Source organism: Phalacrocorax aristotelis, chromosome 1 (genome assembly GCF_949628215.1).
Source record: "Phalacrocorax aristotelis chromosome 1, bGulAri2.1, whole genome shotgun sequence".
NCBI classification, from domain to species: domain Eukaryota; kingdom Metazoa; phylum Chordata; class Aves; order Suliformes; family Phalacrocoracidae; genus Phalacrocorax; species Phalacrocorax aristotelis.
The window spans coordinates 149,644,105-149,659,737 of NC_134276.1; the positions used below are offsets into that span (position 1 = coordinate 149,644,105).

The 15,633-nt window shown below is 41.3% G+C and overlaps 1 protein-coding gene across 4 annotated transcripts in view; it reads left to right on the forward strand.

Annotated features, from left to right (window-relative positions):
- The window catches only part of MICAL3 (microtubule associated monooxygenase, calponin and LIM domain containing 3), a 168,106-nt gene that overhangs the window by 126,007 nt on the left and 26,466 nt on the right, over nt 1-15,633 (forward strand). For 2 of the 4 annotated variants that reach the window (XM_075115500.1, XM_075115510.1), the window contains 5 exons: nt 5,571-5,675; nt 6,295-6,426; nt 6,825-6,916; nt 8,514-10,389; nt 11,868-11,962. In XM_075115500.1, the coding sequence (XP_074971601.1) occupies nt 5,571-5,675; nt 6,295-6,426; nt 6,825-6,916; nt 8,514-10,389; nt 11,868-11,962 (2,300 nt within the window). Of the gene's footprint in view, nt 1-24; nt 163-2,351; nt 2,415-5,570; nt 5,676-6,294; nt 6,427-6,824; nt 6,917-8,513; nt 10,390-11,867; nt 11,963-15,633 lie in introns of all 4 variants that reach the window. The other 2 variants (XM_075115521.1, XM_075115489.1) reach the window with 2 other exon arrangements.

The following is a 15,633-nucleotide window of genomic DNA, read 5'->3' on the forward strand; positions in this document are numbered from 1 at the left end:
TATGCCATGCCCTCCTCCTGCTAGCTGGAAACCTTAGACTGCAGCAGATTGTAAATCCGGTTGATCCTCTGGAGATCCTGGCAGATGTGCACTGGACACACATCCGTGAAAAAGAGGAGGAGGAAAAAATGGTCCCAACCTCAAAGTCCTCCACCTCCAGAGGTAATCTCCCCCAAGCCCTGCACCGTCAATTCCTGGATCATGGTTGCAGCTGTTTAACTCTGTTGCTTCTGCGCCCTTCAAGAGCCATGTACTTCAGCAGGGGCAGCAGTGATTGAAAGGGCTACTTTCAAATTACACTGAAAGTACACTTGGTTAAACAATTTGCTTTTCAGGTCAGTGCCTACTTAAAATGACTGTTTTCTTAGCTCCATGGTGGTGGGACTTCTTCTGACCCATTTGTCTACCTGCTTTGACTTCATAGCATTTTTCCTCACTGCATACATGATTTGATAGTGCTGGCAATCAGCCTTTGGTAACTGACTTTAGGGATAGTAATAGAAGCTGTCGTGCTTCTATTACTCTATGCCTCTTTAGGGAAAGCAGGAGGACTATGTTGTGTAGCTGCTACAGCAAAGATTAAACAGAGTCACCTTGTGTATTGAGCATATTTCTCTGCTGCTGCTGCTTTTCAAAGCATGTAACTGCATCTGGTATTAGTAGGGAATGATGGGGTTCAAAGGGCTTGCAAATCTGATCAGTGGTGGTTTTGACTCCCTGTGTTTAAGATTTGACGGTGTATCTATTTTTTAAAGTGAGGTGTGACCTTTGTGAGTTGCCAGTTACTTGAAGGAAAGCCTTAGAGGGGGAAAATGCCAGTAGTCTAGCTCTCCCATATGTACCTTCTAGCGGTCCCTGCTGACCTTATTCTAGACTATATTATAACGTGTCTTAAGGTAAGTATGCCACAGTTGCTTTACCTATGCAGAAGCCTAGGCTTAATAAATGTTAATCATGGAGTAGATGAGTAGTGGTCTTGTCTCAGAGTCTCATTGCCAGAATTGTAACTGCCAGAATTGTAGAGGGAGTAAGTGTGCTGTGGGAAGGAGTGTCTTTTACAGCAAATGTGAAATTAAGTTAATGACTGATCCCTATTAAAAAAGGTAAGGGCTTTACCTCATGTTGCCTGATCATATTCCATTCCAGATAATTATCTTTTCCTCATAGTTCTAGATGTTTGGTTTTGTTTTTTTAATCCTGGTCCAACTTGATACACAGTTCCAGATCAGTTTGGTTACACTTATGATTGCAGTTTGTAGAATGCACTGGGATTTTCTGGTGTGAAGTCTGGTCTCTACAAATAAGAGACTGGTATTTCCTTCCCACTACAACCACAGAAATAGGCTGTGTTCAACTATCTGTAACATTCAATACTGCTAGAGTAGTTGCTTAGCATTTAAAAACGCTAAGTAAAAAATGTTAACACGGTTTCTTAAGCTTATTACAATTAAGATTTCGATTTTGCTTGAGGGTCTATATCACTGTAGCTTACAAATTTTTCTTTTAATTTGTATTTTATAATTACTACTTTTCCATAGTGTATTGGTAAAGCTGCCAGCAAAAGATGATCCTTCCAAAATTGATTTTGTGGTCTTTCCAGCTTCCTTTGGGAAAGAAGGCAGTATTTCCTTTCCATCCTCTAAAACCAGGGCAAACTAAGACAATCCCAATAAATAGATTAGCTGCCTCAATTACTTTGTCGTACAGTGCAGGTGTGTGCAGGCGCATCAGCAGTTTGGTTTTTTAAAGGTCTGTTGCCAGTAAGTACTTGCGGATACACTGTAAGTTTTCAGCCTGAGTTCAACAGACAAATTTGTTCCTGGATGAGCTGTATTCTGCGATACAAGGTGTTTGGAGAGCCCGTCAGTAGCAGCAGCAATAGGGTTTGGTGGGAAAGCCTGGTATAGCATGACAATACACAGAAGCCCTTCTCATTATGCTTTGGGCACTCTTCTTCATCTGCTGGCATTTGCACCCAGGCAGTGCAGGTTCTGGAACGCCTGTTATGACCACCCCTCTCTCGTTGCTCAGCTCTTTCAACTCTTAGTTTCCCTCCTCTGCAGAGTTTCCAGTGGAGTACGGCAGCAGCAACCTGCTGGTCAGATGCAGTGTTCTTCTCACTGTGTTGTCTGTATTTCCTCTAACATTACAGATCCTAAAGGAAGATTAGGCCCCTGACATTTGTATGTTGTCTCTATTTAAATCCCAAGCCTGGAATCTGTTGTTTAACATCTCATAGGTTTTATTCCTGTATTTGCTACTGAAAATTTTCCCTTTGTCACTCTTCTGTTTTAGACGCTTACTGATGGTCTAATTTTGATTTCTTACAATTTATTGTTTTTTAAATTCAGCATCCGACCTTCCCTCCGTACGCCATGAGGCGGTACAGGCGTGGCTGGAGACGGTCCCTGGAGGTAGTTTGGTGATGTTCTATGTTTCCAATGCACAATAACCCTGCCCGTCTCTTCTCCATGCCTTTAGCAGCTGAGCTGGTACTTTAACCCTGGAACCTACGGCCCTGTCGCTACTGCATGACTGGACGTGGAGGGAGGGAGGAAGGGGTAGTGTGCATGCACGCCTTGCTCAGACAGTCCCTTCTTGCATGAACTAGACATTTGTTGTAACCCTTCTGAAGGCAGGCCAAACAAAGAGGGTATCTTGGGTTTAATAAAGTGGAAGGAGGAATCTAGTTGAGTGCTTCAATTTGCTTTGTAAACTGAAGGCTGGACCAGTTATTCTTCCCCTAGCTCCTTGACTAAAAGAACATGGGGCTTTCCTGCAGTCGGAAGATTAAGTGACAGAGAGTGCTTAAAGTGATTGCAGTTCTCTCTAGCAATTACAAACTCTAGTTATCTGGTGAAGAAAACAAGAAAGAATAATAATAAGGTTGAAGCTGGGATCTTTAGGAATAGTGATGGCTGTTGTGTCTCCTTTGTCTTGGGGTTCACGCTATTTAGGAAAGCCTCAGGGAAGCTGAAGGATGGTAGAGCTCAGCTGCTTTTTTTATGTGGTCCTCAAGTTCTATTACAAAACCAATGAGCATGAAGGTTCTGGGATTAGAGTAAGGGAGTAAATTTGTGTAAAGCGGTGAAGGTATCTAATAGTAGAACAGCAGTAGTTTGTGGCTAGGTAGTTGATCTGCAGCTAAGTTGCTTTTGGCACATCAGAATAGCTAGCTTGCCTATAAAACTTTGCTTTTGCTGCTGCTTTGGCAAGGCAGCAGTGTTTACAAGATGTCTGCACACGATGCAGTCTGCTCACGGCTGCTAGCTGATATGAACCAAGTGCTGATCCCAGTTTCTGGCTGCCATAGTGTGTAGCTTCTGAGTTATTGTGTGACAGCTTTTGGCCTCTTGCTCCTTATCCTAACTGCATATACGTATATGCACAGTATATGTATAAAATAACCAGCCACCTGCAAACTCGCCATGTCTCTCAAAATGGGATCCACCCTTGCACCAAGTTGTTACTCATCTATGCATCTGAATCTTCTGTTGAGTTTTGTGTACCAACCTATCTAAGAATTGATTTTCTCCTCTCTCCAACACTCCCTATGTGTGTCACATCAGTTCATGGTTTCTGGATCTGAAGATGCACGTATACATCCGGGTACCAGATATTTCTAACATCAGAGTTTTGATAAGGATTACTCACATTTGCTGCTACCATAAAACCATCCCATGACATTATTTTCCAAATAACACAAGCTACTGCATACCTAAGCAGCAATCAGACTGGGACACAGTTTGGTTTGTTCAGTAGATTTGTAAATGCCCCTGTGGGCTGTCCAGCCTTTGCCATATGACTCAGTCTCCTATGGTCAACATCTGTAAGATTCTGGATTTTATAAGCTTCTGATGTAAGGGAATAGGCCAGTGCTTTATCACACATAAGTGTAACTTCCTTTTCACAGAGGTTGACAGAAAATAAACTAGCCCGTATGTTTGTCTGTCTTAATACTACAGAGGGGAAAAGCGTGATAATAGAGAAATTCTGTGGTTGAAGGAAGAAGACAAACCACCCACTGAAGGCTGTATTTTGAAATAAGCAAAAACCTGTATTAGAGAAAGAGGAGAGGCTGCAAGACCTCAGTTTTAGGGAGGGTTGTTTTGTTTTCAAGGTTGTCTTAATTAGCAATGCTAGCATATAAATGGTTCCAAAAGCCACATCGTTACTAGTAAACAAAAAGGATCAGGGCCTACTCCCTGACTCAGAAGAAAGCTGGCAAAGCACAATTCATTCCCATATGGCTTTTGCCATCTTGAATCAAGAGCCTGCATCTGGACTGCCTATTGGGAACAGCCTCTAGCCCTACCATGGGAACTAACTGCTGGGAGTCATGCCAGGAGCCCTCCTAAAGATGACAGCATGACACTGTATGCATTCAGGTCTAGAGACTTGCACTGCTTAGTTTACTGCTAGAGGTGCAACCAAGAAGGTTATAAATATATCTGTTATCCTTATAGGACCATATCCTGCGTGTATAATTAGCAAATGTTGTGCATAATAATACATGCTGACTGTGTATGCATTTGCAATAAGATATACAACAGAGTTAAATGTCTGCATGTTGTTGAACATGAATTGATGCTAACTCGCTGCACAAATCTAAAAATGTAGTTGACAGACTCTGCTGTGGAAAAAGAACTGGAAGTGCTTGCTTCTTTTTTTATATTTAAATTATGTTTTATGAAAATGCTTAACAAAAAAAGGAAAGAAAATCATCCATAGCACTAGAGATAGGACAAGGTGTCATAAGATTTAGGTTTTTTTAAAAAAGAAACATTTAATAATGAAATTTAGACCCCACAGTTTGGTCTTGTCCCTCCTCCTGTAATTCAGTCCTGTTGCAAATAGTGATGTCAAATACCCTTTTCAGAGTTATAAATTCAAGAATCTTTTCTTTATTTTGACCCAGCAAATCAAATTATGATATGTGACAGAAAAGAAAGCTTTTAATATCTCAATTAATTTGTGACCTAGTTACTTGTACAGCATATCAAGTCTCTTAGACCCTTTTACCAAAGACTACTGTAGTTAAACAGTTTCCAAATGTAATAATGATCAATCCCAGAGCTAGACTCTGTCTCTGACTTACACCCTCAAAAGCCTGTTTCAATTTCAAGATGAACAGTTGTGGTACATTGTGAGGTTTCAGTTTTCACCTAGTACACATATGCTATAAAGTGGTGGTAACTATTCTGGTGTGGTAAAGAAAAAAATAATCTTCCAGGAAGATGAGTAAACTTTATTCTGGTTTGATGCCCTCCCAGGCCCCTTCTTGTTTAATTTCTCACAAGGCCTGTTGCTCAGAAAAGCCCTGGCTGCTTTCCCTGCAGATGCCTTGGAGATTCCCCAGGGGCAGGCATTCCCTGGTTCGTTGGCATCTGGAAGTATCATTTCACCATAGATGTCTTTCTGGGTGACACATGTCAGGATTTCTTGTTTTGGAAGTAATTAATAAATATCTCCACTATAAACTGTTGGTACAGTTCAATGTAGAACCTTTTCACTGTATAGTTTGTTTTGGTGTTCTTTTCTTTTTTTCTCAATATTTGAATATATTCTAGCTCCATGTGAGGATAATGATGTGGAGGACGAGCTGGGCACAGAGCCTGCAGACACAGAAGGGCAGGCAGGTGAAGAGGGAGACACGGGTGCAGAGTTGGATGATGGTAGGGTACCACTGTGCATCATTTAAACCTGTTACGTAAAAAGAATTGTGTTAGCAGAAAATACTTTGTATGAGGGTACTTAAACCTGATCTTACGTAGGAGTTTGTTTCAAATAGTCAAGAGGGAGCCAGGAGTGAAGGACAAAAAGAAACAGAAGAGCCTTCAGTGCCATGTACAATAAATTTCTCATGTCCTCTCACCATCTGCTAACTAGAGGGCTTGGTCTTGTGTCCATATTCAGTACTAATCCTGCTGAATAACAGAAATAGAAGTAAATTTGTGAAAAGTCCACAATATTATGCCAAAAATCTTACCTTGGTAGTGTAAAATGAACTGTATATGCCAGAAAATGTTGAAAAAATTCCAGAAAACTGGTAAGGTATGACGTCAGTTACTTATTTAGTTATTTGTACTAACAGTCCATCATTTACTGCTTAAATGACTCTAATTAACACACACAAAAAAGGAGTGAAACATTTAGGTGTTCAGGTTATGAGAATGATTAGCACCGTGTGAATAGAAAGAAAAGATTATGAAAGATTTTAAAATAATAGACAGATATCCTGATGGGCTTGTATCCAAGAGCTCTTGTTTTTTCCCCTGCCCTATCCATGATCAGATGACATTGCATCCGATGCAGAAGCCGAGTTTCGCTTACGTCAAGGTGGCTTAGAAGAGCCAGAACTAAAAGTCTCTGAAGATGAGGATGATGAAGAAGGAGCAGAAGGTGCTTCCTGCAGTGTGACAGAAGGTAATAGCTTTCCCATCAGTGTTCGAATGATTGTAATTGCATTTGAGATAGTCTATACATTTGTTAGATTTAGAGAAGACAGTATCTTGGATTTGACCCATCTCAATACTCTGAGTGGCATGCTTGCATTAACATTTTGAGAAGAATGTTCTGAATCCATGAAATACAGCTTCCTAAAGCGCAGAAAACCCATCTAACTGCTTTTCTTATAGAAGTTTTTCCATTAAAAAGCTTGCAGCATTTTGGACATTTGAAAATTTTTGTCTGGTTCCAGATACCCAATCTAGAATTTGTAAAAAGGTGAGAGATTTGTCACTAATTCCTGTGTGTAAAATAAAAAAAAAATACAGAATATAAGTGGTCTCATGTGTTTTTGGAAACGTTTGTGCTTTCCCTAGATCCATGCAAGCCTTCCATCCCTATCCAGTCATCTAGCGACAGTGTTCTTCCTCTGTCTCCAGCTGATAGTCCCAAAGCAAAACAAGCAGAGGTAAGAAAGGGCTTCTTTGAAGTTTTCTACTTACTACGTGTAGTTCAATAGAACAGTTTGTTGGCTGAAGCGATGAGGACTGACAGCACTGGGCTTTCCTCCTTTCCTGTCCATATAATTTATGTTGATCTTCTTGAAATCCAACTTCATTTAGACTTAAAAAATAATGTACTATCTTTCTTTCCTATCTTCAGAGTGCAGTGGCTCTGTTACAGTCACACAAGTTCCCATCACAAAGCCCCCAAAAGAATGATATAGGATATTTGAATTTCAACGTGCAGTTAACAAGAGAGATATGTATGTATAATGCATGAGGGGAGCTATAAGTAAGGTGTTGCCCATTTTTCCTAGTTTGGCTATCTTTTCTGTACCAAAACCAAATTCTGTATCAAAATTATATTTGTATTACTTAGAAGTAACCAAAGCAGTGCTTATTTATTCCAGAGCAACAACATAGCTCAGCTGAAGGAAGTGAGACAAGTCAATGATGTACTGTCATGTTGTCAGCCCTGGAGTCACCATGCAAGCATACTGTGGTGTTTCCAGCTACTGATGTGTAAGAGCAAGAAGTACATGACCCTTAAAATGTTCAATTCAAATTTTTCCCTCCCAAGCATATGTTTTTAAATAATTACTAAAAGATTAAACTTTATCCTAGAGAGTTTTGTCATAAACCAGTTTCCTTTTATGATGGACAGATTATGGGATAAGGCTGGTTTGTTGCAGTCTGTAGCAATTGCTGACAACATTAACTTTTTATTAAAATTAAGGTGTTGGTTTTTTTTTTCCCAGGACCATCTAATGATTCTGTTAGATGTAGTTACTGTTTATATCAGGACAGTGCCTAAACACGGTAGTCGAGACCTGGGTGTTTAACATGTCTCATACAAGCACACAGATAGAGAGGGTCATGCTCTAATGGTCATAAGTCAGTTAAACCACGCTGTCTGCATTCAGCAGAAAGCTGGTGCAAAAGATGTCATCAGAAAGAATACCAGAACTCAATAAGAAGAGTCCACTGCCAAAGGGTTAAATTGTAAAACTACGGATTGTGCTACTGAGTAAAATGGATGTAGGAGATGAAAAACAAGGCTTCTCAGACCATTAAGGGTCAAGGGAATCACAGCCTTATTTACTCTTAAGAGAGAAAGCACCCCTTGCTTTAAGAAAACATTACAGCAGCTGCTAGGCAGCAGAAAAGGCTGTACTGATGTGAGCTGGAGAGGCTTGCATCAGATCTGTCTGAGGTGAGGGACCACCACAATACACAGAGCTGGAGATTCAAAGGGAGAGCAGGAAAATATAGAAATAGATTTCTGGAAGTTGGTTGAGTGTTTTTTTCTTCCAAAAATTAAATTTGCCTTCTTGTCATCTACAAAGGACAGTTTATACAATGGGGCAGAAAAGTGAACCATATCTGATAAGAAACCTAAGTGATGTTCCAGGCTTGCGAATGGGATGCCACATGTGGGTTTTTTCATATTTTGGTACTTGGATGGTGTCCTTATTGCTAACTTTGTTAAAAGAAAAAAAAAATGAAACGGTATTCTAATATGCGCAGTGACTATTAGTATTTCCCTTTTTCATTTTTTTATAGGATATAAAGGATCCCCTGGCTGAAGTATCCCATGCAATAAAATCTCCAGAGGCGCGCTTTTTTCCTGAGCCCTTCATTCTTGAAGAAGGACCAAAGGATGAAATTCCCAAAGACAGGAAGGTTAAGAGTCCTTTGGTGCCACCATCTCCAGTGTTATCCCAGCCAGTTGCATCACCGGAAGCCATTGCACCTACATCACTAGCAGAGTCTCAGCCAGCAGCACCAACATTGGCTTCAACCCCAACATCGTCTCAAATGCCTATCTGTTCCCAGCCTTTGCCTTCTTCCGAAACATCCATTCCATCCCCAGTGGAGTCTCCAGTACGTTTCCAACCTGTCCCAGCCTTAAAGTCTAGTCCTTTAGCCAAACTGGTCCTTCGGGGCCAGGATAGTGAGGTGGAAAAACTGGGCAGCCCTACTACTGCAGAAGAAGCCCTGAAACGGAGTAACCTTGTAGAAGAGTTCTGGATGAAGAGTGCTGAAATCCGGAGGAGTTTAGGGCTCACCCCAGTAGACAGAAACAGACGCTCAGAGACGAACTTCACTGTATCTGCCCTTGAGACAACTCCTTTGAAGACTTTTAATAGTGAGAATATTTCAGGGGATGAAAGGATCCAGCTTGTGAAACCGCAGCCTGCCCCAAGAAGACAGGGACTGTCCAAATTAGAAAATGAGCAGATTTCTCTGCTCACTCCAAAATCTCCATCAGAAAAAGAGCTAAAGAGTTCCAGTGAAGTAAGGAGAGATGTATCCAGCAGTTCTGGACTTGGCCTTCAGGAGAGCTCATCTAACATGAGAACTATGGCTAGCCAGAGCTTCAACACTTCTGACTCTACCATGCTTACTCCTCCATCAAGTCCACCACCACCACCTCCTCAGGGTGAAGAACCAGCCACTTTGCGTAGAAAGAGGCATCAAGCAGTCTGGCAGAATGAGGTTGAAGCCAGGTCACCTCCAACACCAGCATCAACACCTCCTGTGCCCCCACGTCATGAGCCAACCTCTCCTGCCAAAGAGTCAACCCAGGCCAAAAAAGACGATGTGCGGAAGTCTTTTGCAGAGAGTGTGGATGAGATTCCGTTTGCTGATGATGTAGAAGACACATATGATGACAGAACAGAGGACTCAAGCCTTCATGAGAAGTTTTTTACACCTCCTACCAGTAGGCCAAGGCCAGAGAAAGCACTGCTTTTGCCCCTTGTCAAAGAAAATGGTGGTCCACCCTCAATGGAAGGAGGGGTTAACCAAAAAAAGAGAGTGTTGCCTGAAATTTCTGCAGAGGCCAAGGAGCTTGCTGAAGAACGAATGAGAGCCAGAGAGAAGTCTGTCAAGAGCCAAGCATTGCGTGATGCCATGGCTAAACAGTTGTGTAAGATGAAAGATATGGAGATGGCTGCAGCTACTGCTGCTGGGGCCACAAGGGCACGAAAGACATCTTCTATGCCCTTGAAGACCAAAGAGTTGTTTTATGACTCTCCAAAGCATCTGGCCTTGAAAATAACAGAGGGATCCACACGAAAGTATGATGCTGCTAGTGAGAAGTTCTCCACTCCTGCTGCTGATGTGACTGGACCTGAAGGGTCTGTAACCTCTTCAGAAGGCTCCAGTGGGAAGAGTAAGAAAAGAACTTCTCTTTTCTCCCCTCGTAAGAACAAAAAAGAGAAGAAATCAAAAAATGACAGCAGGCTTTCTGACAAATCTAGTGGTGGGACAGAGGAAGCGACAAAGCCTAGATCATTATGGAAGTCTGTTTTCTCTGGGTATAAGAAAGACAAGAAGAAAAAGACTGATGACAAATCCTGCCCAAGTACTCCCTCGAGTAGTGCCACCGTGGATTCTGGCAAGCACAAAGGTTCTCCATTTATTACAGCTGCAGGTATAATTAATATGTGCCTCTGCTCTGTCTCCTTTTCCTACAGCCAAGTATCCTTGAAAGTGAGTTTGGCTTACTTTTTCATTCTGCTACTGTGCTGAATGACAGTGCTCCCCAGTGTCAAATGGGCAGATCAAGATAAGTGCTAGCAATCAGAATTGTATGTTTCCATATTGACAGAATTAGTTGATATGCCATTTGTCATGGTTTAGCCCCAGTCAGCAGCTAAGCCCCACAGAGCTGCTCGCTCACTGACCCCCGGTGGGATGGGGGAGAGAATCAGAAGAGTAAAAGTGAGGAAACCCATGGGTTGAGATAAAGATGGTTTAATAGGTGAAGCAAAAGCCGTGTGTGCAAGCAAATCAAAACAAGGAATTCATTCACTACTTCCCATTGGCACACAGGTGTCCAGCCATCTCCAGGAAAGCGGGGCTCCATCACATGTAACAGTTACTTGGGAAGACAAACACTATCACTCTGAACATCCCCCCTTCCTTCTTTTTCCCCCAGCTTTATATGCTGAGCATGATGTCATATGGTGTGGGATATCCCTTTGGTCAGTGGGGGTCAGCTGTCCCAGCTGTGCCCCCTCCCAGCTGCTTGTGCACTCAGCACAGCATGGGAAGATGAAAAGTCCTTGACTAGTGTGAGCACTACTCAGCAACAACTAAAACATCTCTGCATTATCAATGCTGTTCTCAGCACGAATCCAGAACACAGCCCCATACTATCTACTATGAAGAAAATTTACTCTCTCCCAGCTGAAAACAGGGCACCCCTGAAAGAAAAAGGATCATTAAAAAAAAGCTTCACTCTCACTATGTACAAGGCACATCTGTTTTCTGCCTGAGACTAATTTGAGAAATAAGTGCTGCTTGTTGGAATCACGTTTTTTTTGTGATATTTCATGTCTATTTTAAATCTGATCGTCATCTTTTCCTTGGGTGGTCTGTTCTCTTTCTTTCAACCTGGCTCCATGGATGCTTAAGACTGCAGAGATGCATTTACTCCTGTGTTCTCAGTGATCTGGCAATAAATCTCTCATATGCCATCAGTGCAGGTGGAGATGTTTAATTGCATCTTGTGATACAGTAAATAAGTTAGCCATAAATGTGATCAAAAGTGAACGTGTTACATTTCTCTGGCCTTGTACAAACAGCCAAAATAGTGCCAGCTGCTGTCACCCAACTGCTCTATCTGTGGTAAGAGCATTGATATAGTACAAAGGGAGAGTCATGACAGTTATTTCTTACAGCATTTGCAGAAAGTGATGCTCTCTTAGAATGAAGCTTCTAACAAATATTGATAATTTTGTGGAGCTGTGCTTCTCTGATCACTCTGTAATCCCAGGCAAGCAAGACTGGCATAGGAGGAGTATTTCTGAATCTCAGTCAAACAACTTATCAACTGAGTTCTGAAATGTTTACAGAAAGAATAGTTACCACTTCTCTAACTTCCCTTTTTTATTCCTGGCTTCTCAGATTTGCAGCTCCGTCACCACCTGAGTTTCTCAGAAGACTCTGACCTTTCCAGTGACGATATTCTGGAACGCTCCTCCCAGAAATCCAAGCGAGAGGTAGGCAGATGGAAAATGCATTTTAGATGGATCTAGCATTGTGCAGATCACAGGCTCAGAGAACCACATTAGAAACTTGGATGGCTAATTTTATTGTTCTTACTGTTTCTTTCGTGGAACAGGCTTTCCCATAAGTTGCCTGACTGTTCTGCCTAAAATAAGTTGGTTTCACTTGGTTTCACAATTGCAAGCTACTCCCCACTCATACCACATGAAGGATCTGTTGTCTCACTGTGACATTACTTTACAATGAATATCACCGTCAGAATAGTGAATTTTGTCCCTGTTGTGAGCATGCCAATGATCTACAGAAAACAGGCATTTAATGTCAAAAGAGTAAATGTCACTGTCTCTAATGTTATTGCAAAAAGATAACAATGCGATAGTTCTCACTTTTTGTAAGGGTACGCTTTTAGGATATTATTTTACCAGCCTCTTTGATAGATTGAAGTGGTAGAATTCCAAGCAAACTACAGACAGGAATGTACTTTTGCATACATCAAGAACATAGTCAAGATAGATCATCAACTAAAAGGTAAGCTGCAGGCTGCAGTTTTGCAACTCATGCAGGTTTGGTTATTTTTCCTGGGAGAAGAGAATGTGTACAGTCTGAATTAGTACCCCCTCTTTCTGGAGAAAAGATGAGCACTCAGCTGTTTCTTCCATTTTGACCCCGTTTTCTTTGGGGACTTAGGATCACAGAATCATAGAATCATTTAGTTTGGAAAAGACCTTTAAGATCATTGAGTCTGTTGCTGAGTATTTCCGTATGTCTGTGTGTGTAGGTAGCACCTGTGAAGCTGAAATACACAGCAGTGAGCCCCTATGAAATGCCGGTGTATAGGGGTTGGTCTTAGCGTGGTGTTTTCAGTCAAGTGTGGTCTGGTATGAACTCTGCTTCTTCTGAGAGAGCTGTTTCTTGTTCCTGACCAGCCTTCCCTAGCTAGTGCTATAACGTCATATTGTAAGAGATATCAATGGCTTTCTAGCCAAAATAGTTTCACTTTAAATGGTGTTTTAAGGAGGTTACAGAGGAGGAAAGAGAAGATACCAGTGTGGTCTCCATGAAAGCCCAGATAGAAAAATACTTTTAGTTTATTTGCACATATTTATATGTGGAAAATACATGGTGTGAGCCAAGTGCCAAAGTTAGTTGCTTTTAAACTATTTATTTCAATTTTAGGATGGCACTGTTAATGCAAAAATAAGTGAAAAATGTATGGAACTGCTCAATCATAGTAATGGGGAAGAGCCCTTCTTTCATTCCTGAGAGCTTCTAAGTTCTGCTAGACAAAGCTTGCAAGGTTTGGAGGAATAAGTAGGGATTTCATTGACCCCTCAGAACACTAAGGCCCTTCTGGCACTGAGGAATGAAAAATGTGTTCCCCCTGTCCCTTCCTGGTGGTGCCTGGTTCACATGTTAAAAAAACTTGGGAAGAAGAGAGCATCTGAGAGGGCTGTGTCCCACACACAGTGGTCTGTGTCTCCTGTCTCAAACCTGTCATCCAGTGTGCACAAATCAGTCTCAAATGACAGGATCTAGTTGATACTTGGCTCACATGGCAAAGGTATGAAAGTACTGCAAATTGAAGTGTCATAGGAAATGTGCTTTATGTATATATAGTGGAATGAATTAGAATAATTAATTTAAGGCTGGTGGAAGGAGTTGATGAAGTAAGAATCTTCTGTATTTACTTACCTCTCTTTTAATCTCTCTCCCTAGTTGATCTAGATCTCTTCTGAGAGGAAGATTATTTTGGTTTTATTTTATTCCCTTTTTTCTCTCCCCCTTCCATTCCTCCTTGCATGCCCTCAAGGCATTTCATGAGAAATTCTGCATTTTCCAAGAGATGCAGAAGAATGAGGTACCTGTGCCTAGCAGAGGACAGATATGCAATACAGGGGGTTCAGATAAGAGTTACAGTTACCATTCTGCCCTGTAAGCACCTTCAGGAGGCAGCAGGGCTTCGGTATGGTCCATGCTTATTTTCAGACTTCAGTATGCTTTGATGGTTCCTTTTTTTCCTGCACTGAGCTACTTTGATTTAAAATGGCTTTTGCAGAAAAAAAGAACTCATCATTAAGCATTGGAGGGATAGGTGACAGTGGCAGATGCCTAGTATCCTAATACTAAAAATATCTCACCAGCTCTGCCAAGGGTACAGTGGTAGTGTCTCATTTTTTCCCATTTGCTGTTGCTGAAGTTACATTAAGAATTTCTTTGCTCAGCATCTGCCTATTTTCTAAAGAACAGTTTTGAGAGGAATATTTAGGGCAAACAAATCTGTCAACTCCGCTTACCTAGTTTTATTGCATCCTATCAAAGGATGTAGAACATACATGCAAACACTGGAATGCCTTGCTATCAAAAAAGAAATGTCACTGAACTTTGAGACTGACTAAACCAGGTTTCTACTGATTTGGAGTGGGGGTTATATTTTTTTAAGTTACAAACTGCCTGCTACTTATTATGGGTAAGAGTTGACTTCCTGTGTGCCATATAACTTTTATGTGAACCCCTTCTCTAAACTGAAATTCTGCTTGTGCTGCCTTTTTGGTAATTGTAGTAAGCCTGCTTCCCAGACAGCTTCTCTGTTTAGTCTGTTATTTGTGATCAGCAGTCAGTTAATTCAGTGTTGTTTAATGTAGTGTCTTTCAAGAGGAGCATCTTGTAAAGAATTCCTGATGTAAATGCCCCATGGGTCTTGTGTTTATAGGTGTGTGTCATTGTGTGTGTGTGTTTGTCGTTCTTCTGTACAATTGTGGTTTTGTGATCAGATATGCTTTTTACTGCTGCAGGTAGCTTGCTTTTTACTGAAGTTTGCATACATGCTGAAGTTGTTCTATGGCTTTTCATTTGCGACTCTTTTTAGTTAATTGAATGTGAAAATGCAAAATGCTGGCTGCTCGCCCAGAATGGCACAGTGCCCTCTGTAATTCATTACACAAGGGAAATTTACCTCTGTTGTAAACCCTAGGTAGTTTACTTACCTTGTTTTCGGGTACAGGGAACATAGAACATCCTTGGATAGAGAAGGTAGTTATTTCTCCTCCTCTTCTCCTCCTCTTCTCCTCCTCTTCTCCTCCTCTTCTCCTCCTCTTCTCCTCCTCAATTTTAGCTCCTCAGGCTCTCTGGAGGCTCTCTTTTTAGACAGGGAGATTCCATTACCATAGGACACATAACCCACTCTGAGCCCATCTGGTGTTTCTTCTGTCACAAAGCAGTGAGGAAGACTTATGACATTAGTTAAATGCAAATGATAATTTCTATGAAATATAGATAATTTAAAACCATGAAATAAACACAGTTCCTAGGACAGGTTGTAAATCATATTGTAAATGTGGCGCTGTGTGACAGAGTAATATATGGTTGGCTGAGCCAGTTCAGACCAAACATGCCCTATCATAAGCAATTATTCCAAATCCTAAGCCAAAATTTTGTATGTGTATGTACACATACTTGCTCAGTGGACATTAAAACCATAGGTAGACAGAGGCCAAATAATACCTCTAGAAAAAGGCATTTCCAAGGTAACTGTATATTCAAAGAGGCTGCCAAAGAGAATTGTCTTCAGGAGAGTGCTAGAAACTTGATTTTGCGGGCAGAAGTTCCATTGTGCTTCATCAATCTGGGTCACGTTCAGCATTTGCACAATTTTGTTTCATTTAAA